At 46.3% G+C, this 25,141-nt stretch overlaps 2 protein-coding genes across 7 annotated transcripts in view; one reads left to right on the top strand and one right to left on the bottom strand.

Annotated features, from left to right (window-relative positions):
• Positions 1 to 8,742, bottom strand: part of ACAD8 (acyl-CoA dehydrogenase family member 8) — a 262,307-nt gene extending 253,565 nt beyond the window's left edge. For both annotated transcript variants that reach the window (XM_085647236.1, XM_085647237.1), the window contains exon 1: positions 8,480 to 8,742. In XM_085647236.1, the coding sequence (XP_085503362.1) occupies positions 8,480 to 8,591 (112 nt within the window). In that variant the 5' untranslated portion in view covers positions 8,592 to 8,742. The remainder of the gene's footprint in view (positions 1 to 8,479) is intronic.
• THYN1 (thymocyte nuclear protein 1) overlaps positions 6,325 to 25,141 on the top strand; it is a 176,981-nt gene continuing 158,164 nt past the window's right edge. The window contains exons 1-3 of one of the 5 annotated variants that reach the window (XM_085647239.1): positions 6,328 to 6,411; positions 6,532 to 6,589; positions 8,491 to 8,687. The gene's annotated coding sequence lies outside the window, so the exon portion shown is untranslated. Of the gene's footprint in view, positions 6,412 to 6,531; positions 6,590 to 8,490; positions 8,688 to 8,752; positions 8,985 to 25,141 lie in introns of those variants that run through there. The other 4 variants (XM_085647240.1, XM_085647242.1, XM_085647238.1 and 1 more) reach the window with 4 other exon arrangements.

Here is a 25,141-nt window from a genome sequence, read left to right as displayed (position 1 = left end):
CAATTTAGGAAGTGGCAAAATATCTATCCATAGTGCATCATTTAGACACCACAAGTCCACACACTAAAGTAGCTTCCCTTGGCTTTAAGGGAAATCACCACTGTGAAACCCAATCAGAAATTTTCACCGGCTCGATAACTCCTTTCTCACATAGATCCTGCAAAATGCCCTTCAATTTCCCCAGGTAGTTTGATGGCACATTTCTACGTTTCTGTCGGATAGAAGTATCATCACCACATAGAATTCTTTTTTGCTTGAACCCTTGCATCCTTCCCAATTCATCGCAAAATACATCAGGATAATCTTTTTCAAATTTCCATATCCACAATCATTGTCACACTTTTTCTTCGCTTCCCATCTCCTCCATATGCACCTAATATCCTGGAGGATTAAAACACTTATCAATTTTTATCCCCAGTTCCATTATATGTGGCCAACTTAGAATCATGGCTCCCTCATTAGCTACGAATACTCTCCCATGACCCTTGTTGAAACCAAATTCAATATCAGCCCACATAACTCCTTGCATAGGAATCTTGTAACCAGAATAGCTACCTGGATTTACATCAGGTTCAGGTAGCATCCTGCAAGGTCACAATCTGTCAAACACATTTTTCACCATGATGCTATACCATGCGAACAAATCCACCATAGTCTCAAAGTGTTCACCAGCAATACACACTAGACTGCTAGGTACTTTCGTGGCCTTCCTACTTCCACATGCTTTAGCATCTTGCACATTCGATACCACACCCTGTAAGCTCTCTTCCTCATCTGTTACATCTTACATTATTTGATTTAAATTGTTGCCCATATTCGTGCATATTCTGCTAAAATTGCCTTTTTTCCTGCAAGTGCTACATGCTTTGTTCAATGCTGGGCACATTTTATAATTAGACTAATGGCTACTCGAACCACATCTGAAACAACAGCCCTTTACCAGAAGTGTGTCCCCCAGCATCTGTTTTCACCTCACCAGCTTTATTCTTGTATTTTCATCATTTGTCTTCCTCTCTCCAGCTTTATTCTTGTAGCTAGTATCCTTCACTGCACCAATGGCACTTACGTGTGTACTGCTGCCACTCTTACTTCTTACTGTTTGAATGCATTTCTCAGATAACAAAAATCTTCTAGCAACATCAGCTGCTGCCTCCAATGTTATCTCCCCACACGACAATAACATTTTTTAATTGTTTTTAGATATGTTTTTTATGAGCATTTGGTCTTGTAATACCTGGTCATATGACGTACTCAAAATCACAGGTTACCGCTAAACCTCTGAGAGCAGCCACAAACTGATCAATAGTCTCATCTTTTTTCTGTGCCCTCAAATAGAATTTAAACCTTTCCATAACCACAATCATTTTCTACAAATCCTTTCCTGCATTTGTTTAATTGCATATTGGGAAACACCTATATCATCAGCATTCTCTATTGGGAGTACATTTTTAAACTCACCACAATCATTTTCTACAAATCCTTTCCTGCATTTGTTTAATTGCATATTGGGAAACACCTATATCATCAGCATTCTCTATTGGGAGTACATTTTTAAACTCTCTCAGCCCTATAGCTCCTAATCTATGTTTCAATAATAAACAATGTAATTCTTCTGAACATTTATCCTCCTCTGGTACCTCCACGTAGGTTTCACAACATGTCTAGCAATTGATCCCATTGTATAGGTGGCCCTCCACGTTCTCCCAAAAAAAACAACAACAAAAAACTGAGGAAGCTGAATACTCCCCTTACTACAAGCACCTGTATGTCAATAATAATTATGTATGGCAATAATACACATAAATGTCCACCTATGTAAAACATAGGAAATGCTTAATTAACAGATACAGGACTAGCAATTGCTTAATTTAATAACACACAGAAATACTGTATAGCAATAACACACATAAATGTCCACCTACATAAAAATAGGAAATACTTAACTCGAAATTGCCATAATACTGTTAAAGTTATTAGCTGAAATTTAGTAGGATAAATTGCAGTTGGCTAGCGGTGTGCCAATCACTGGAGTAATGCTAGCAGTTATTGTAATTGGCCAGTGATGTGCCAATCACCGGAATAATGTTAGCAGATATTGTAATTGGCCAATGGTATGCCAATCACTGCGATGTCTCACTATATATACCTGAATGCAGATTACATAATAGGCACGGAGGGTGCCAATCACCGAAGAGTGTCTCATCTAAATATCTCCAGACCATGCACAAGGTATCCACTTACTTGTGACATATGTCGTTTTTAATGGACACGATGAGCCACAACCGGAGCCTTAATAATACAGGCATAACCTAGAAAAAGATTGTCGCAGGAAGCATTGTCTCACAGCCTCAATAGTGCTGCTACAGAGAGATGCCCATAGACAAGGTCTTGTAGTGAACACATTGATATGTTAGCATAAACGTATTCGAAGTTAAACGCCATATTGACACCTTGCCACTTTTGCACGCAACACTACGTGTAACAATTATTGTAAGTTAAACTGCTTGCTTTTCTTCACATGAGAACGGTCTGTTTTTCACATCCCTAGACTTACACCGCAACCTCAGTCTGTACACTGTGTGCAGAAGTCTTCAAGGTCAAATAACAATGTATGCTATTGATTCAGGTTGATCGGCCCACGCTCTAGACACAACACGCACACAGCTGCAAATATCTGAAACTCGGGTGCCTTTAATAATGCACTGCATGCATGATTCTGGCACTTGGAGAAAACCTTTCCACCTACAGAGAGCGTTGCTGATCCTGTGATGTGATTCACCTCAACTGATCTTGGCGGTATGGGGTTCCCCATTCAAACCTAGAGACCTATTATTATAAAACCTAGCTCCTAGCCAGGGGAGGGTAGTACACATGGCGCTATCAGACCTGTTTCCACTATCATTGTAATATGATTTCTCCCTTTGTGTTTTATGGAATTGACACAATACTGATTGATTTATTTCTAATCATTTGCCTGCTTATGTTAGCCAAAATACTGCATCTTAAAGCACGTAGTTAAAAATAAACATTTTAAACTTTTCCGTGTCTCTGATTACTCACGTTGTGGACTGGTATGAGAATAAAAACGAAAGCGTGTTCTTGATTCCCACCATTCCTGAGAGTATCCTAAGTCGCTTGTTCTGGGTTGTCTAATCATTGGTAGCTTCACTGTAGTACGGAGAACGAATGAGACACTGATGCTATTCGGATAGGGGTTCTGGGTACTGAGGTGAGTTTTTTGGTACACCACAATTCACGGAGGTCCTGGTTTCCTGCGCATAGTTCTGTGCATGAGCAGAAGCCCCACAACAGTCTCACCGCCCCAACTGGAGCAATAACCTCCATCATAATCCCAAAGAAAGGAAATGGCTTGGCTGTCGGCGTGAATATCACTTGATGACGCATCACGCCCTCCACTAGAATGGCAACCTCATATCCATCATACCCTAACGAAGAAAATGGTTGCCGGTGTGAGCATCACTACGCAATTGCCTCTAGCGTCGACACACTTCCGATGCACTCAGTATGGCGGACGCCTCACAGGAAGACTAGAAGGGACACAAGATGCACAGTATGCCATGCATTAACAAATCAGATCAGCTGTGAACACCTGGATCTTAACACGACCAACAGCCCATCATGAAGATACCCAGGCTCCTTGTTAGGACACTCACAGCTTAAAAGAACACCAGCAACTTGTCTTTGGCACCAACTTCAGGATATCGACAGCCACCACGCATCAGATGTGGCTCCAACCATCTAAAACAATTTATGCCAGCACCACTCCATCACATCCTCATTTTTGGAAAGCAAGAGGTCTTCCACACGGTAAGAATACAAGTAGTTTATTCATTCCATAACTAAAATGCATGTAAGGAGAGGAACCAGCGTATGGCATTACGAAACTTGCCATTAACAACTGATCTCCCTAACCGTCACACTTAGAACCACCATAACAAGATTCCTCATTCTATATTCAACTATATATCCACATTCTATGTTCTCCTACCTATCTCTATCCCACAGTAGACAATGGGAAATTGTTCAACGACCCCTCACCTTTACCACCAGGATTCTCCTTGGGACAACTGGCTGAAAGCCCAGCTCTCGATACTGAGCCTGAAGGGCTTGCCCTGCTCCAAACAATAGTAAAGCCTGAGACCCTGCCCGAACCCCAGCCAGATTCTCCAAGACTATGTCTGCTACTACTGCACTATACACTAACATCCCGCAGGAAGCGACCATCAGGGTGGTCGAAGAGACTCTCAGGACAACCGCCTCCACAACATCCTTACCAATCAGCTTCAACATGGACTGCACTGAACTAGCCCTGAAAATAACTACTTTAAATTTCAGAATCAGTTCTTCCATCAAGTCCAAGGGACATGCATGGGCAGTACATTTGCGCCAAGCCAGGCATGCCTGTATATGGCCCATTTTGAGGCTCTACACATTCTGACAGAAACCAACCCTTTTCACAAGGAGAGAAAGGAATGGAAACATTATATCGACGATATCCTGGTTTTATGGGCAGGCACGGAGGAACGTTGTAGAGAATTTCAATCATGGATCAACCAACAAGCCCCATCCCTGAAGTTTACCCTCTCCACCTCAACAAAAGAAATTCCCTTTCTGGACCTGCTGATCACTTTGTAGAATGGCAAATTGACTACCAACACCTACCACAAACCCACTGATCGGAACAGCCTTCTACCATAACAGCCATCACCCGAAAGCCATAAGGGAGAATCTCCCTTATGGTAAATTCCTCAGGCTGAGGAGAAACTGCAGCACCACCCAGGACTAAAAAACTCAAGCAGATCAACTAAGTACAAACCTGGAAAGAAGGAACTACCCAAAACAGATCATCAAAACTGCAAGAAAATGGGCACGCAATAACCACCGTGAAGACCTTCTGGAGACCCATACAAAAATTCAGGAGGATATCATCACGTGCGTGACCACATTCACGCCTCAATCTAATAAAGTCAAAAACATACTGCTGAAACACTGGCACATTGTCAATGCAGGTGACATGAACTTGGAGCAACCTAGGTTTGCCTTTAGATGTACACAAAATCTGAAAGACTTAGTAGTCCATACTAGATCCCACAGAAGACAGACAGAGGAACAAGCCACATTATGGGGATTACCAGCTTTAAAAGGACATTACCTTTGTGGCAACTGCAATGTATGAAATCTTACCACTCACAGGAAAACACTACAGTTCGGTGATTTAGAATGAACACAACACAGACACACCAACTGCAATACGAAGAACTGTGTGTACCTTGTCAGATGTCCGTGCAATCTCCTTTATGTAGGGATGACCACTAGACCAGTGAGGGTGAGGATAAACGAACACAGGAGCAATATTCGCTGCAGCCGCGAGACAACCAAATTGAGTACACATTACATAGAAAAGGAACACACACCTGAACAGGTCAACCGGAAAATCATAGAGACTGACCCCCAATGGAACACGACTACACTATTCCGAAAAGAACAGAGATGGGTCTATCGTCCGCAGACGTACATACGGGGTCTCAATGATGAGATCCCCTAGATAGAAGTCCTATGACTCAGCATGGTTCTATCTCCACACTGACCTGGAACATCCGTACACCTCTTTCGAGACTGCGTTTACCACCTTCTCTCTCCCTCCCATTACTATCTACCAATAATCAGGATTAGAGTTATCCCTGGGATGTGAAGAGTGGACACTAGGGGACTCAGACACTTGACTAACAACTGAGCATCACTGTTATGCTCACTATGTGTGCATCAAAAGCAACATGCAGCAAATACGCACCAACAAACACTGCTATGGTTGGGACTGGGGTTAAGTTAACTTCCACCATAAATAAATAACCTTAACATTTATCCTCATGTCTTGGTCCTATACCTCTATGTAGGGCATCACCAGTCCAACTTCGTCATTATTCTGTATGAATGATTTCCTCACACTGGAATACCTCTCCTACAGTTCCTAGATACAACTCCACTGTCCAGGATGGCTGCCACGCTCACTTTGTGAACTACAGACATGACTAACACTCGTCAGTTCCTTAATGACCAGTAATTTAGCTGTCCCAGCAACACTATAGTGCCAAACAAGCTCTTGCTTTATAACATCACGTAAATATTGCCTACATGAAGCTGTATCGCATTCAGAGTATCCAGACACCACTATTCGTATACTCATTTCCCCATTCCAAAATGGCCACCACGCTGACATGAGTGACTGCCCAGCCTGCTCCTTGCTCGGCAACAACCCACGTGACCCGGAAACGCCACTCCTCCAGGTCGAGTGTTCGGCACTTTAAAAACAGAACACCAGTGTCGTTCCAATACCAGCGGAGACGGCGTGAGGTCGGGTAGGTGTAACGGTGTCTTCATCTACGAAGCACAGTGAGTACAACCCTTGCTCTGAGACACATTGGCAACCAGTATAGCGTGATAAACTGTAGTGTCCTGCTCTTCATCATTAACGTTATTGCAGCCTCATTTCTATTTTTTAACTTACTACAGGTCTCGAGGGACCCACAGACCGATTCTCATGGGGAGGAATTTTTCCCACATTTAAGGGGTGAGCACTCCGCTTTGAGATAAATACTAATGAACAATCACCATACACACAGTGATCTGAGGTTTGCCATCAATGGTGGGGTCTAGCATTTTATGTATATGTTATTTGCACTGGTACTATACCTACCGACCATGGTGGTCCTGATAAGCGATACTGGGTTCTATGCGTTTGTCTCTCTGACTAGGCATTTCAACATCCTCGCCATGGCAAAAACAAAATGTACACCATCATGTATGTTCGTTAGTCTTGTCTTATAAAAAATATTTTTTCCTATATAGCTCACTCTTAGCTGCACAGTTTGTTTGCTAACTCTAAAAGAAGATTACCACGAGCACTTGGCCCACCAATGGAAGATCCAGGTCATTTTTTTGATGTATGAATATATATACATTGAGTTTTTTTGGAACTTACTTCTCCATGCTGTTTTACTTTTGTCATTCCAGAGTACTACCCCTACACTTTCCCAGTGGCACTAGATCAGTATAGGCCATTATCTTTCTTACTCTTTATAAATTATCTTTATCAGTCCTAAAGAAGCGCTTTTGGATCTCCTCCAGAGTCCGCAATTTAGCGCAAAACATGTAGATCTAAAAGCGTATCCATTAGGGGTATGCTACATACCTAGCTACAGAGGGCCATTAGATTTCTCACAGCAGCACCACCTCTTGGTTTTTAACAATGACAGTGGAACTTCCTTTTTCAATAAATTCATTTCATTCATTTCATTTGATAACTTTATTTCGGTCGAAAGACCATAAAAGTGTACATACATACATCCTCAATTACATAGACACAATAAAACAATAACATTTAAAGTTAAAAATTCTTTTAAAAAAGAGATTAAACTTTAAGTCATCAATATGAGAATAGTTAAGTTAAGAAATTCACTTACTACCCCTCCAGTCATTTTTTAACTTCACATTAGGACTTCATTGCCTCTCACCCCCACAAGGCTTTATTAAAAGATTTCCGACAAAGTGACCCTTCGGGGGACCCGCAGGGCATTGCACCGCCAGCCCGACGAGGAGCAACAGCCCAATGATGAAGCATGACATCCTTCGCGGTGTGTTGGGCATCAAGATCAGGACACACTATCCCCACAAACAGATTAGTAGGACGACCAGAGTTCCTTTCCCTTACTTTCTCTCTCTTCTGATAGGAACAGGGACTCTCGTTGGTTGGTTATGTCTGCGAAAACACACTCCTCAAGTGCCAAGATCCATGACTTGGAGTGAAGCACAAATGAGGTGCAATGAGTAATCCAAAGTGGAGAGAGATGTAGGGAGCCATTCGACCACCACAGTGGGGACAGCTTAGCATCACACGTAGCCAAAGGACAGGCTCAACCAAAGTTAAAAATAACCAAACGTGGCCGTGGGACCAATTATGGCCAAGTACATACTGCTCTGTGGTCTGATAGCGTGTTATTGTTGACACATCCGTGACAGTCCCTCTTTCGACTCCTTATGCCTACATTCAACACTATACAGATATTCAACAGCCTTATAACCTTTACACTACTCTTGTAAACTCAAAGGTAATTACTTATTACACTACGGACTCATGCCTGACACAAGCGCTTCTCTCAAAGATGCAGTACCAGCATGCCGGGTGCACACTTTAAAACTCCTTGCACCACGCATCAGGGCAGGCACAATAGGACATGGCTCGGGGACCGTCAGGCCATTCAATTAACTGAGCTGCCCTGTAAGAGGTAATACAGTGGGCAGGCATGATGGAATATCAGCCCCACTCTGTCATATCAACAATCCCAGCATGCAAATTGTTTTTTAAATAATAAAAATCAGGGGCAAGGTAAACATGTAACAGGGAAAGTGTAACACATAGTATACGTCATTTGGCTGGTAGTCAAGTCTCTCTTATTCTTACGGTCGATGCAGCTTGAAATGGCTCTAGCAGGACGCACAACTCCCATGAACAAAGAACACCTTAAGGACCGGGAAAGAAGCGCTCCGAACCTTCGCCTCCACACACCCGCCATGACTGCCACAACTCAGAAAATTTGGCGACAAGGTGAACAGAAGAAGAGAGAAAGAGTAGCGAGGTGGGACTCGGGAGATTCCCGCCTACATGTGTCGTAAGTAGGATCAAAGGGGTCAGGGGAGCAACCGGCATGCCGGGAAATGCAGTCCGGAACACTGTGCGCCTGTCCTTGGTCAAAGGGGCTTGTGTAAACAGGGGGTATTGATTGGTGGAAGGATAGTGTCACTGTTTGAGTTTCCGACTGGCGGTGCTTGTTGGGACTGTGGGTGTCTCCAGTAACTCTACATATAATTGGTGAGGCACGTTATCTGTTTTTGGTCACAAGGCGGGTCTTAAGCGGATGCATGTCTATGGTGAAAATTATTCGAACACGTGGGAGAAGTTAAGACCGGTGAGTAGTGCACTGTGCACGGGGTGTCTCACATGAATTGTCAATAGAAAGCACAAAAAATATGTTGCCTCCGACGCTCTAGATTTTTATATCGAATATGAATTTGCGAGTGGTGGGTAGTAAGTATGAACAAGAGGAACTTTTGAAACAATTCAGTTGATGCCTTCTACACTAGAAGACACACAACAAGGTTTTGTGTTTTGTCTAATTAATGCCGTCTTTTCAGGTCGAAGCCTACCAGACAGCACAGCTGTCTTGACGCCTCGTCGGGGATAGTAAGCGCTATATAAATGCAGTTACAATATTAAGAGGCGTGCAGGGACATGTTTGTTTCCAAATGCCATTAGGTGTCTGTAGCTGGCAAACCCATGGACTAACACGCACATAACTGTCTGAAAGTTTAAACCTCTCCGATTTGGGGACACGTTGGAAGCTGACCTTAGTAATGCACTCCTCACAATGCTTACTTCCTATTGGAATTTTGTTTTGTTCGTCACGTTTGCTTACTTTCTGTTTGCAGGCTTTATTTGTTTTAAGTCATCTGGCTTGTGTTTGTCACTCCTGTGGAAGGGTGCATAGTGCTTTACTTAAGAAAAGACTGACCTATGGAGACGGGGTCTTTTGTGTCTGGAAGTGCTGATCAGAAATCTCTTCTGTGTTCAGGCAGCAGTGTTCTTTGTTTGTCAACATTAACACATTTTAAAGAGGTGGAGAAGTTGTTATGTTTAAGGAAGGAACTGCCCCATCCCCTCCCCTTTTTCATGCAGGAATGTCTAGTGGGCACCAGGTCTGCATGCGTCTTTGTGTGTTTATTGTGTGTTTGCATATTTGCCTATGTGTATCCTGTTCATTCCTGTGTGGGTTTGTGTGTGTGTTTCTGTACATGTATATGTCTGGGTGAGTGTGCACATCTGTTCATCTTTCTCTGTACATGTGTGTTTTCACATGAATATCTGTGTGCGAGTGTGCATTGTGTGTCTGTTCGCCTGGGTGTTTATATAACTGATATCTCTTAGAGGAGTACATTATCATGAGACGCATTCCAGTAATTAAAAAGATATTTAAATGCCATCATGTCTCAAAGCGCACCTGGAAGTCAGTTCTGGAGCAGCGGGGCTTGAACATTAACTCCTGTCCCACTCGGAGCGGCTTGTAGGGGGACGAGGGCCTGCATGAAGTGCCCATGAGCAGGATACCGAAAAACTCCTACCAAAAGGCTGCTTCTTTCATCCGGACTATACACGCGCTCCCAGAAGCCATGTTGTAATTGCATCCATTTCAGTGAGATTTGGCAGGTTCCTGAGGTTGTTGGAGGCCAACTCAGTTATTCATCCTTAATGTGCTTTCTCCATCGCACTTTTATCCATGCCCCATACCTCTCCCCATCTTTGCTTGCCGTACCCACCACCCCCGTTTTTGTCTCCTTCTTCCCGAACCACAAACGAAAGTGCTAAGGCCACATCACTCACCGCTTTCCCCCTCAGTTGTGTGTGATTTATTCTTATCGCCTTGCCTGATTTCGTATGAGGGTTGCTGCTTTTTACATGCACAGCAGGATTTTATGAGGCATCACTCTGTGTCTGCCAAAGGGCTGTATTTATCCAAAGGCTGTGTTTATTCAAAGGTGTATACTTATTTAACAAAACATCTGTTTGCCTTGTACATTGTTATTAGTCACTTTTCAAACTGAGGCTCAGCTCATCAACAACTTTCCATTCCGGACTTTATATCTGTGTTAACATTTCCCAGCTAATGTTCTCTTTAGCTGTTGCTTCCAGAATGGAAGCCTGTGGGTCACTGGCACACTGTGCATACATTTAATTGTGCCCAAACTATTTAAGTGGTGCACCATGCGTTTTGCACCAGTGGGCACCCTTGTTAACTAGGTTCACCAATCAGTTAAAAACAACATTGCACTAAACTTGCCAGAAGAACATTTCATATTGCCACAATGAAAATGCTTAAGTATCCTCCTCAGTGCTTTAAGAACAAGTATTGGCAAATCAATAAGTCTAGTCTACCCAAGCACTATTGGCTTTGTCAATGTTTTGTTTAACACTTTTTTTCCGTTACTTTAGCCATGCTGTAAAATATCTGCGTTGCTGTACAACTTTGCTGAAAGACATTGACAAAGCCAGTAGGCTTTTGCACTGGTGAGAGTGGTTGGCTATGCCATTGCTTGGTATTTAAATACAGCCCACAGCACATGTACATCTTCTAACTTTTTAATGCTTATGTGATAGTCTTTTATGGTTGACTGATAACTGAAGTGATTTTCACCTCCCTTAAGTCTGACTACAGTTTCCACAAGCTAACTATAGACTTTGTGCCACCAGCAGTGCCCCCCTGGTCCTGAAGGTCGTGATATATCGCACATGCAGCACACCTGGGCGCCTTCCATGTTGTCTGGACAATAATAATTGTTAAACCACATCCATGAGGATGCAGTTATACTCTCGCTAGACACGATTATGGCTTTCGACCGAGTGGAGTGGCCCTATCTATTTGCAGTGCTTGTGCATTTTGGTTTTGGGCCCAAATTTTGCGCACGGGTACGGCTACTATATACAGAACCTCTGGCGCAGGTGGCGGTGAATGGCCGGCTATCGAGAGACTTTGCACTGGGACGAGGTACTAGACAAGGGTGTCCTCTCTCCCCTCTGCTATTCGCCCTGGTTTTGGAGCCATTTGCGGCATGGATAAGGCAGGATCCAGTTATATCAGGGCTAAAATGGACGGAGAGCTGGGATGACCGTATCTCACTCTATGCGGACGATATCTTGGTATATTTGACACAACCGAAACGGTCCATAGCTGCACTACTGGATATCTGCGACTCCTATGGTAGATTTTCTGGCTATTCGATTACCTGGACGAAGTCAATGCTTTACGGCCTACAGGGGCCTCCGCCACAACTCCCCGAAGGAGTGTTAATACCAATGGCGGAGGATGGTTAAAATATCTGGGCATAAACATCACGCCGGATCCAGCACTATTCCTAGAACGCAATTTGCTTCCGCCCCTAAAAAGACTGAAAAGTGATGTCAAATACTGGCACTCCCTGCCACTGACATTACTGGGGAGAGCGGCGCTATTCAAAATGATGGCTCTCCCTCGCCTCCTCTACGCGCTGCAGAATGCGCCCGCTTCAGTCCCAGACACTTACTTTAAATCGATCGAAGCAGAGGTGGGATGTCTGCTGTGGGAGGGTAAACCTCATCGAACAGCTCTCTGCTAACTTATGCGGAGTTGGTACGATGGGGGAATCGCGCTGCCCAACATACGTCTATATTATTGGGCGTCACAACTAACAATAATCAATCAATAGATACATGCAGCGCAAGATGAACCCGCTTTACGAATGCACAGGACTGTGCTGGGACTACACGGAGTCCTCCAAGCCTTATATGATAAATCAGGGAAAAATAAGCTAAAAGGCCCCACAGCGCACACTGTACAGATATGGCGCACGGCACCGCGCAGGTTGGGATGGGAGGGGGTGATTACGCCGCAGACGCCGCTATGGATCTCCCCTAAGATAGGTATGGGTCACTTACGTAAAGAATTTGAGGGGTGGGACCTCATAGGCATCTCCAGGGTCGGTGACCTCTGGAGGAAAGGTGGGGTGATACCGTTTGAGAAGCTGCAAACAGAGTATCAGATGAACCGGACCGAGCACTTTAAATTCTTACAAATACAACATGCACTACAGAAGGCTATACCCAAGGGGACACCCTACCCGAGTCCTCCCCGCTTAAGGATCGGCTGCTCACAGACCACCTCACCAAGAAAGCTATATCATTGACCTACCGTAAACTGGTGAACCGTCAAAAAGACCCCACGGAGATTCTTAAAAGAAAGTGGGAGGCAGCAGTGGGGCCAATGGACGAACAAGAATGGTATGAAGCGTTGGCGTCTCCCCGAGAGGTGGCCATCCCATCAAAAATAAAACTGGTGCAGCTTAAAATACTGCACCGGATATACTACACTAGAGACACACTTCATAAAATGGGGAGGGCTCTTACTCCGCTCTGTCTGCGAGGATGTGGCCTCCAGGGCACCTTCTTTCACACCATATGGGAATGTCCTGACATTACCTTGTACTGGGGGGAGGTCATGGCGATGATCTCACGGGTTACCGGTCATGATGTCCCACCAGAACCTCGGATGTGTTTACTGAATGTGTGGGATGCTACTGATCTTAACCATGCTGATCAAACCTGGGTGACCGTCGGACTAGCATTAGCAAAGAGGAATATTGCGCAAAACTGGGGGGCGCAGTCAGCCCCCTCCCACGTGAGGTGGTGCCGATACCTAGATAGTGCCATGACGGCGGAGAGGGTGGTGTGTGCAAACAGGGGTTGCCCCCGGAGATGGCAGAGAATTTGGGGAAAATGGAACGCATTTAGAGGAAATATATGCGAACCCCCTGTGGCGGACTCAGAGTCCGAGCTGAGCGAATGAAATAGAGACATCATCACGACATAAGAAATGACACAAACAAGAGTGGGTGTATTAGAGGAGGGCGACGGGTGGTGGATACATAGGCTTGGGTGTAATTATATAACAGTTTCACCAAATGTCAGAAATTGATTAATATGACAACAAAATGTACCACACGGATGAAACATGTACTGACGAAAGGTGTACTTTTGTTTTCTGTTTGTATTAATAAAAATTGTTTTAAAAAAAAAATAATAATAATTGTTAAACCACTGCCCCGGCTCCCTCTGTTCCTGGGTCGGCTGCATCTGCCCCAACCGAAGACTCCGATTCCAGGCAAATAGTGGCGATCGCTGCTGAATGCTTGTGGCGCAGAAATTAGCCATGGGCCGGTTGCGACCTAACACGCAGCAAGCCAATTCATGCGCTGGCATCCCAGAGGCAACACATGCAGAGGGGGACAACCTAGAGGAAGTTCTGCACTCCGTGATTTCTATAAAATTGGACTCAGTCGGAAAAGATAGGGGCTGGGCTGGATCAAACAAGGACCTCTCTGGAATCTAAAATAGATAAAGTTACCTTGGACTTCACACTACTGCATGCTGATCACCGTAAACTGATGGAAAAGGTCCACGGCCACGAACAATCCCTAGCCGAACTGAGACCAACTGCGCAAAGCCACTTGGCTGCCCTACAAGATCTACTCGACCGAAAGGATGCATTGGAAGACAGGGTTGAAGATGCCGAAGGGCGGTCGCGCTGCAACAATATCAGAGTAGTGGGTCTCCATGAGGGTGAGGAAGGACATAACCCGGTGGAATATGTGGAATGCTGGCTTAAGGAACTACTACCAACCGACGCTCTGTCAGCAACCTTTGTGGTTAAGCGGGCCCACCGAGTACCAGCACACAAATCTCCCTCGGGAGCCCGACCACGACCATTCCTATTAAAGCTGCTCAATTACAGGGACAGAGACTCGATACTAAGGGAAGCACACAAGCTCGCAGATATTAGAATCTGTGGCAACCAAGTCATGATGTTCCCCAACTATACCGCACAGGTGCAAAGGCAGAGGGGCACCTACACAGCAGTGAAATGGCAACTCCGCGAGCTTAATGTCCGCTACTCACTACTTTTCCCAACTAGATTGCGCGTTGCCACGAAAGACACCACCAGCTTATTTGACTCCCCCTCTGAGGTCTGGGATTGGTTGGAGGATTCGGGCCAGCTGTCAGGACCCAGACCGCAGGCAGACGACATGCTGGCATGGCAGGAGAGGGAACTTGCCACCGCGGCAGACGCAAAGGCCCCAACAATGTGTTACCGCTCTCGGCTGTTCCAGACCCCGAGCAAATACTGATGGAGAGGCAGGAGGCAATTCAAGTAGCTGCGACGATCGGAACATCCACACAGTACACAGGCCGAGACTCGAGCTCAGCCCGTTCATTGAGCGTCAGTGCATCGTTGCCATCCAGATTTGGTGAACTTTAGGACCGCACCCGTCAGACATCAGGCCGCAGACGGCAGATGATATATTATGACTGTAGGAGAATGTCTGGGAAGAGAAACAATAATACATAATGCATGCTCTCTAGTCTGTTATATTCCGTTCAGTCACAAACTGCATATACACATATCAAATGCCGGGAACACCAAGCGATTTGTCGCGAAAGCAGGCCACACAAGGCCCACAGTCTGCACCTGATAAGACCCACAATCACCCATACTAACAGGCCAGTCGGGATTACTAGCTACCCCGTCAAAGCAACAAGGGAAACCTAACACCGCGCAGTGTCATAACACGCGCACCCATAACTAGCTACTCAATAGCATAGCAGTTGCCAAAGTTGGGCTCCCCAGTTTGGACTAACTTAATTCGTGAGTTCACCCCCGTGCAGTTATGTGTGAAAAGTTCAACCCCATGTTTCGTTTTTTGTTTGGACATCTCGGAACACACCTACTAGCCCCCCGATCCTCTGTTTAGAGCCCACTCTCGCTCACCTCAGAAAGCACACTGACCTGCTATGGCCCAGGCAAACATAGTCTCATGGAAAGTATGTGGCATGCACACGCCAGTGCGCCAATACTCCTTATACTCCTATCTACAGTGTAGGCCCATCAGTATAGCCTTGTCACAGGAAACACATATGTCCCGCTCAGAACTGGAACGACTGCGCAGTAGATGGAGTTGCGTTAATGTGTCTTTTAAGCTGGCGGCATATTCCCTCAAGGGCTTCCCTTTCTCGTCCTTGCCCACCCATTGTTCCGCCGCCATGTCTAAAAACGACCTGGGGTTTCTTCCAAATATTAGCTCAAAGGGGTAGAAACCTGTAGACTGCTGTTCGTGTGACCCTATCGCAAACAGGACCAACGGTAGCTTCCAATCACATTCTTTCCCTGGTTCCGAGATGACCTTGCAGAGCATACTCTTGATGGTTCTGTTATAACGCTCCACAAGGCCATCGGTTTGGGGATGGTATACCGAAGTCCGTATCTGGTCGGTACCAAGTAGTTTACAGATTGATGTCATGAGGCGGGACATAAAGGGGGTCCCCTGATCAGATAGGATTTCTGACGTTTTCAAGAAACCCACCTGATTCATGCAGAATCCTTGAAGTTGCAAAAACGTTGGAGGGGTAAATTCTATGCCACTTCATACTCCGCCTTCTCTAGAGGGGCTGCAATATGGCTCAGAGCGGGAGTCCCCTTTTCCCTGCAAGAGAGCCGGATTGATGATTTGGGTAGGTATGTGTTACTACGGGGTCTATTCGATGGTTTGCCTGTAGTGCTGGGTTCTTTGTACGCCCCTAATGTAGATCATGCCCAATTCCTCTCCTGGGTGTCCGTGGCCTTGTCTGACTGGAGTGATTGTCCATGGTTGCTAGGTGGAGATTTGAATGCTGTATTTGATGTCGAGTTAGACCGATCTCACCCTCCCCTGGCGGGTACTGCTGTTCAGGCTAGAGCCGCGGCCTTGGGTCAGTGGACACGGGGATGGAATTTGCTAGATCTTTGGAGAGCACAACACCCGACTGATAGGTAGTATTCCTTTTATTCTTATCCCCACCAACTGCATACACATCTGGATTACTTCTTGGGCTCGACGGCATTGTCCTCTGCGGTCTCCCATTGCACTTACTTGGGCAAAACCCTGTCCGACCACAACCCTATCGAATTGTGCCTTCAATGGGGCCGTTCCCCGGCGCCGATACTGACTTGGAGGATGCAAGCCCTTCAGTTAGAGGACCAGGTCTTCCGTGATACCTTACAGAGGGCTATCAATACTTATTTTACTATCAACGAAGGCACTGCCTCGTCACGCTCCATAGAGTGGGAAGCCTTCAAGGTGTCTGTGAAGGGGGTGTCCCTGAGCACCTTGGTGGGTGCCCGTAGGGAAGTGGTCCGGGACCTAACGGAGTTGGAGGATGTACTACAGAAACAAGAAGTGGAGGCCCAAATGGACGAGCAGGTTGAGGAATCCTTGCAGGGGGCCAGAATAAGGTATGCGGAAGCCCTGGAGCGTCTTCGCTTATTGGACTACAGAGCATGCACCCAGTGCACGCACGCGGAGGCTGACAGGGCAGGCCCCTTACTGGCACGGCTGATTGCCCCCCCAGCCTGCCCTACTCCCATCCTGGTTATTAATACCGCACAACACGGACAAGTCCAGACCCAAATGGAGATAAACTTGGCATTCTGGGCCCATTACGAGGCACTCTATGGAGCGCATCCAACGCCAGGCGCAGATGCTGTGACAGAATTTCTGACACAGGCAAACCTCTCAGTGCTCACTGCAGCTGAAATCCACGACTTAAAAGCCCCGATTACTTCGGTTGAGATTAGAGTAGATATTAAGTCCTTAGCCCATGGAAAGACCCCTGGCTCTGACGGACTGCCCATCGAATTTTACTCCACCTTTTCGCCTCAATTGATCCCCAAACTACTACAACTCTATACGGCATCACTCGCGGAAGGGAGGCTGCCCCCTACCACTCGGGAGGCGATCGTCACATCCCTCTTGAAACCAGATAAAGATCCCTTAGATATGTCATCCTACCGGCCGTTATCGATCCTTAACACAGAATATAAAATTCTCAGTAAGTTCCTTGCTAACCGCCTTCTCCCACTCCTGTCGCAGATGATCCACACAGACCAATGCGGGTTTGTCCCACGACGGAGTACATCGCTGAATCTTCGGTGTTTTCATGCCATCTTGCATGCGTCCGGACTCCGACCGGCGGGAGCAGGGTGTTTATCCTTAGATATATCGCAGGCCTTCAATACTCTCAGTTGGTCTTATATGCTGGAAGTGTTGGCAAAGATGGGCGTCCCCCCAGAACTATGTGACTGGATTCAGTTGCTCTACACCGCCCCTACGGCCCGGGCGAAGAAAGGCTCGATTATCTCTTCTGCCTACCCCATCTTTCGCAGCACACACCAGGGTTGCCCATTATCTCCTATTTTGTTTGTTCTGGCACTTGAACTGTTGGCCCAAAACCTTAGGCGGGCCATGGTCCCTCATGGCATTCAGATGGAAGGGGTCCTGCATTCAGTCTCCCTTTACGCAGATGACATGCTGCTGTACTTTCGGGATCTCCAGGCCGACATGGGGGAAGTGGCAGATCTCTTTCTTCGATTCGGGGAGATATCCGGTTTGCACCTCAATGCTTCTAAATCCATAGCCTACTCCTTCAGTGGAGCGTTGGCGGCCCCGGAGCTCCGCTTCGGGCCCTTGTCCTTAAGGGTGGCACCAGTCACGTTTAGGTACTTGGGGGTTAATATCTATTGATCCGTGCCAGATGTTATAGCAGGCAATCTAGTACGTACAATATCTTCCATACGTTCCCAAATTGCATTTTGGAATACATTACCTCTTACCGTCGCGGGACGACTAGCGATATCTAAAATGGTGATGCTGCCTCGCTTACTCTACCATTTTGTCAACATTCCAGTGATATACCCCGCTTGGATTTTTCGAGAGGTGGATGCGCTGCTGGTCTGGGGTCCGGGGAGGCATAGGGTGTCGCTAGCTAAGTTACGGCTACCGAGTGCTGCCGGTGGTATGGGAGCACCCGACTTTAGGGCATACTGTATTGCAGGTCAGCTGCAGTGGTTGGCCTATTGGCTGGCTGGGAAAAACCCTTTTTGAAATCGGGTACACCCCGGCCCAATTAGCACGTGGTACATTGCAGTCGTTGTTGTGTCCCGGCGCTCCTAGGCTATTAGACCCCCCGGCCCTACCGAAAATAGTGCTTCATTACTGGAGAAGGGCATGTAAATATGCTAAAATCCAAAATCCATATGCTTCCAATATACCACTGTGTGGCCTCCCCACGAGGTGGGGAATTCTGAGTGCCAGACAAGTACGGCCTTGAACGCAACAAGGAGTGGAAACAATAAGTGCCTTCTTTCTGGAAGGCGATCTGATGTCCCACGAGGACTTTGTGAGGGTAAATATGGTGCCTGATACCCAGTTTCTGCTACATGCGGCGATCTCCCGGTATATACGGGCACAATGGCGGGAAACGCCGCTGGAACCCTCGACATTTCACCTCCTGCGCTCCCTCCACACAATGGGACATGGACGCTACCTGGTCCGTTGGCTGTACCGGGGCCTTGTAGAGCACACCCAGATCTCCTTGGCTCCTCTCCGGTTGCGGTGGGAAACAGATTTGTCCCGAGCATTTAGTGATCAAGAGTGGACCTATACACTGGAATACCCTTAAAGTGTCCCGCAATTGTAGATTGAAAACTATTCAGTTGTTTGTCCTCCATAGGGCTTACCTTACACCCCATACACTAAGCAAGATGTACACCACTGCAGTGGCTGCCTGTCCGCGGTGTCCGGCACAGGATGCCGATTTGATGCATATGATGTGGCTCTGTCCGGCGCTGCGGGGATACTGGGGTAGGATAACGCATGTCTTCAATATAATTACTGAACGCCCCTCCTGGGACACAGCAGAGGCTTGCCTATTGGGTCTTCTGCCGCTCCCCCTTAAAGCGAAACTGTTGCGTCGTTTTGCCAATCTAGCATTAATGCTGGCAAAGCGCCTGATAACCCAACGGTGGAAATCTCGGGCCCGCCGCGTGTGGAGGTCTGGGGGGAGAAGGTGTTGAGATGGTCGGTGGCGGAGCGAAAAGCGCTGCACCGGGAAGAGAGTCGAGGGCTGCAGAAGCGTCCTATATCCCTAGAATGGGCACACCTGATTGAGCTGTTTAAGGGTGAGGTGGAGGAGAGTGAGGAGGCTACAGGGCACAGTCCCCGGAATCCCCCAGCATGAGACAGGGTACATGCCGGCGGATGTGTCTGGTAATGGCTGGAACCAGTCCCCTGGTACTGAGTGTTGAAATTTCCCGATTGACTGAAGCCCCTTCCTGGGGGGCGGTGATACACGCCTTCCCCCCCCCCCTGTTACACTTGTCCTTAAATCATCAAGGTCCCCCCTCTGACCGCTCTGCTCGGCCTCCATCCTTCCCCTACGGCACGCCTGAGGTGTGGTTTCCTTCCCCTCCTTTCCCCCTCCCGAGAGAGATGATCTGTGACCCTCAGACTGGAATTTGTGGCACATTTGGGTTCACTGGGTGGGTTAGGGTGGGTTGGGGAGTTGGGGGGTTGTTAGGGAGTCATTGCCCCCATAGATACAGAATCTTGAAGGTCGGGAATGTAACACATAGCTATGTTCGGATACATAGTAATGTGCTTGACTGATGTACTTCCACGGTCTCGTATGTCATATTCAGTGTGCATCGACAACTATGTGGCATCATTTTTAGGATTGCACAAGATGCCTGTGTTGTATCCTTAGACCTATGTATAATTACTGTGTTTAATACAGATTGTAACTCATTGCTCCTTCCTATGCAAAAATTGAATACAATTTTGTTAAAAAAAAAGGTACATCCTCGGGCCCGGAAGGACCCCCACACAATGCATCACTCTCTGGCCGGGCGTGGCCAGAGAGCATAAATAAAGGGGCCGGGGTCGCTCGTGACCTTCCGGCCCATACCAGTTAAAAAAAAAAAAATTGTTCTCTTGAATCGGCTCTTTGAAATGGCATTATACAGTCTTTATGGTAGGATGCAGGTACCAAAAACACAGGTGGAAGCAAAAAGGACACATAGCAGATGCCGGACCAACCAATAGGTGGATGATAATAACCTTTACTTCCGCAAATGAAATAGGTGTTGTGTGAGGACAAAAAACTGCTATTGTTCATTCCAGTAATATTTAACACTGAAGTACAGTCACTTTTTCCCACAGGGATATTGCCAATACTGCTTACACAAAGATCCACTCGAGCTCTAGTAACAGCAATAACAGGAGGCCCATTTCCCTTGATGGTTCGAGTGTTGGGGAAAACATAGTGTGTGGAGGAATTTCCTCGACGATACTCCTCCATTTCCCATACAGTTCCTTTAGTGGATCTCCTTCCTCATCAGGGTAACAGACTTTATTCAACTGAGCGTTAAGTCTTCCTACATCAAAGTTAGTAATATTAGTGATATGAGAAGACCACAATAGTGCAAACCAGGCTCTGCAGGAGCCATCATGTGAAAACGGCAAAGGAATAAAAGGTGTTCCTCCCTTTTTCTGATGAGCTGGCATCATTCCACATACCCAGCAGTTGGTAACGTTCGTAGCATTGTGTGTATGGTGCAACATCTGAATGAAAGTGTTATTGAGGTAGGACATTCTGTGCTTCTGCACATGATAACGAAGAGTAAAGTAATGATGATCAATGGGGACAGGAGTAGTAGCAGTCAATAGATTTCAGAGAGGAGCTACTTCCTCTACAATCCATGTTATTATAGCAACAGTAACAACAGTCAAAGTAAGTCCAGTAGCAATTATTGTTCTTTTGCTATAAACTCCTGCAGCAGTTGGTTTCTTCTCCTTAGGCATATTCATTTCGTCGACAAACAACAAAGCAGATGGTGCCCTAAGGTCCTGGGCAGGCGTTGATTTCTTCACTAACATTGAGATGAATAGTCACTAAAAGACTACCTGCCTTTGAGCCACAGTCCTGGGTGGTTGAAGACTGACTTCAAACAGTCTCTCTCTCTGCGATGAAATGTCTTTCTTCCTGGATCGAAGCAGATATCTAGATGTACCAGGGATCTTGTGGTCCGGTAAGACTTCCTCAGGTCTTTCAGGTGACACAGCTCGTCCTCTCTCGGTGACCAAAATGTCGCGATGACCTGTCAGCACAGCAGGGCTCACGAAGGAAGAGCTTCCTGCACCTGATGATAAATAGAAGACAAGCTGTCAGTTAACTGGGACAAATAGCCACTCATCAACATGTCTGGGGTAGCTAATACTGGTGCAGAACAAAAAGCTTGGCATAACTTTTAGAAAGCGCTCTGGCACTCAGCAGTAATGTACGAAAAGCTAGGGATCCACTGCCTACAAAAAGAAGTAAGGCCAATAAGTGCACTAACATCCTTCTGAGTACGGGGCACAGGAGTTTCCAAAATGGTCTGAATGCGGTCTGGTGTGAGTGCACGTCCCTCCTTAGACAGGAGGTGACTTAAATAGGAAACCTGCTTTCTACAAAATTGCAATTTCTTTTGAGAGACTTTGTGATGATGAGAGGCAAGAAATGATAATGACAGTGTTCCTTCTTTACACTGTTCAGGGGTATCGGCAGCCAACAAGATGTCATCAACATATTGAATAAAAGCCACCCCTTTCGGCACAGGAAAAGAATCAAGCTGCCTTTTCAATGCCTGATTATAAATGCTAGGACTCTCTGTATACCCTTGTGGAGCTCTACAGAATCTGAATGATCTATTATTCAAAGTGAAGCCAAACAAACAACGGCTGTCAGGATGAATAGGTATTGATAAAAATGCATTTTTCAAATCTATCACACTAAATGTAGTGGCAGTAGGAGGAACCATAGTAAGGAGTGTCGTAATGTCAGAGAATACCGGGTATTGGGGCACTACAATTTTATTAACCTCTCGTAAATCAATAATGAATCTGTACATTTTAGTGTCAGTGTCTCTTTTCAAAATAGGAAGAATAGGTCTATTACAAATGTTATAAGGGACTTCTTCCACAACCCCACCTTGATCAAATCCTGAACAATGTGCGTCAATGCTTCTTCGCCTTCCCGAGATATTTTATATTGGGGCAGTCGAGGCAATGAAGCACCTTCCTTCACTTGAATATGCACTGGCGGAATAACCATTTGTCCCACATTGGTATCTGATGTAGCCCTTAAAGTACCAGGTAAAGATGCCAGAGCGATATCCTCTTTAATGAGACAAGACCTCTCAACCATTGGATAGTTATCATTTAAAATAGCATGCACACCTTCTAGGGAACAACGTATTGTAGCACGAAAATGTTTAAGCATATCGATACCCACAATATTATCCGGCGTGGTAGAGCAGAGCAAAAATGGACATGCTGCAGTGAATTTATCAAGACTAAATGCTAGTGGCTGTGACAGTGGGCTAGATGTAGGTGTCCCATCGAATTCTATCGATGTTATCATTGCGGCAGACAGGGGAGCCCTAGGAACCAATTATTTAGACAGAGCACTACGAGTAGCTCCTGTATCATCCAAAAACCGATCAATAGAGCCCAAGACATTTGCATCCACATAAGGACCTTTCTGATCTACTGGGACCTCAACCGGTTCCTTACCCCATCCTAGGCATTCCTATGCATAATCAGAATTCCCAAGACAATCAGCCGAAAAATCAGACATTTGAAATTGATTTCGTCTATCAAAGGTATTAGAATGATTTGGTCCGTGTTCAACTGCCTCAAACCTGGGACGAGTTCCTATTCCTCCCCTATGTTCTGAATTCCCTGGGTGTCCTCTCATACTTCCTCTACCCCGTTGATACTGCTGACCCCGCAAAAGCGGGCACTCGGAACACCAATGTCCAATCTCTTTACAATAAGCACACTGATCAGAAGACAAAGTTGATCGAGAGAAAGGGGGTACACCAGGGTTATATACTGCACGTCTGCCTCTATCACCACCTCTGAATGGTGGACCATATACTTGAGCCAACATAACTTTCGTCTTTAAATCCTTTACCTTCTTATCTTCTTTGCCTTTTTCTTCCAATTCCTGACGGTCATAATACTGGGCCATAGTCAAAAGGGAGACTGGGGAAGACGTAGTCCATGAACTCTTGCTGGCCTTTAAGTGTCTAGCTATTTCTGGCAACATGTTAGTAACAAATTTTGTCGACAAACAGATACTTACCCGTGTCATCTGTCAATGAGTGTCCACTAAAGTCATGGAATGTCTCTTCAAATCGTGTAAAGAAATCAGAAACTGACTCATCCGCTTTCTGTTTACAAGACGCTAACATTGTCCAATCTATTTTCTTAGGATCTAATATCTCCTGTTGTGGTTTCTGCGCAGGCTCTCTAGCCGCATCTATTTCTTCTTAATGCACCCAAGTATCACCATAGACTACATTATCATCTATTTTCTGAATTGTTCTCCACATATCGGGGGGCAAAATAAGTCCAAAAAACATATTGATATCCGGCAAGGTCATAGTGCAGGGGCTAATGGCTCCTTCCACTTCCTCGTAGAAAGCAGACAGATTTTTTCGCGGGTCAGGCAAAGCAGCCTTAAGAGGCATAACATCTGCTCTACTCCAAGGAGTATAGACCCAATTATAAACCAAATATCCCTTTGCATCATCTGAATCTTTATCGGCACTTGTTCCTGCACCCTTCGGAGGAACATACAAAGGGGCAGCTTCACGCATTGGTTTTACTGTAACTACAGTATCACTAGGGTCATTGTCTATCCCCAAAACGTCTTCTTTCTGCACTGGGGTCTGAACTGTTTGTGCGGTTTTAACTTTACCAACTGATTTTTGCTCCGCTTTTAATCGTAGTGTATCATGTCTTAATTGAACTACTCGCCTAATTAAATCAGGTATATTTGACAAAAGGAAAGTTCTATCATTTAATTGTTTATAATCAGAATTAATATCATTGGACTCTAAGTTTTTAGAAACGTTTCTAAAACCAAGTATTACCTCCCAGGTGAACTTCTCTGCAAAATAGAACTGCTCTAAATCCTTCCACTGCTGAACCATCGCTACAAGGTCTGAAGCAGAAGTAGTCCCACGAGCTTCTTTGCGAACAGTGGATCTGATAGTGGCTTTTTCATCAACAGTCAAAGTAGAGCGAGTCTGCCGCCCATCTTGCTAAACTAAGTCTTTATCATCTGAAGAAAGATGTTCTTCAGAAAGATCATTGTTGGACCGGGCCTCGTGGCGTGGTCTTAACCCTCTTGGATTGTGCTCGTCCCCCGCACCGGCCTACACGGGCCGCCCGGGACCCCTCCTCCCTTCGAGGCCCCCTTTGGATTGTACCCGTTTTCCTACACCCGCCTCAGCGGCCCCCTCTTCCAGGCCGCACAGGGACCCCTCATCCCTTCGGGGCCCCCCCCATGCTTGCTCCACGCACCAGCCCACGCAGCCCGGCTCCCTCCAGCCTCGGCCCCAGCGAAGCCCCGACATCGAGGCACCAAGATCGGGCCAGGGGGCACCGCATGGCCACTTCACCACTCCCGGAGGAGGAGAGTTTCGATGGGACCCCCCACCGTCCCTCAACACCTAGGTACGATCGTCCTCTGGCCTCCCCGGGCCTGGCGCCTCTCCCGCTGGGCGTCTGGCCTCTCCCAGCCCGGCCTCTCCGCCCCCGAGCGCAAGGGTCCGGACAT

This window comes from Triturus cristatus, chromosome 3_2, assembly GCF_964204655.1.
Source record: "Triturus cristatus chromosome 3_2, aTriCri1.1, whole genome shotgun sequence".
NCBI classification, from domain to species: domain Eukaryota; kingdom Metazoa; phylum Chordata; class Amphibia; order Caudata; family Salamandridae; genus Triturus; species Triturus cristatus.
Note: the sequence above shows the minus strand (reverse complement) of the source record. Positions and strands in the feature narration are given on the sequence as shown.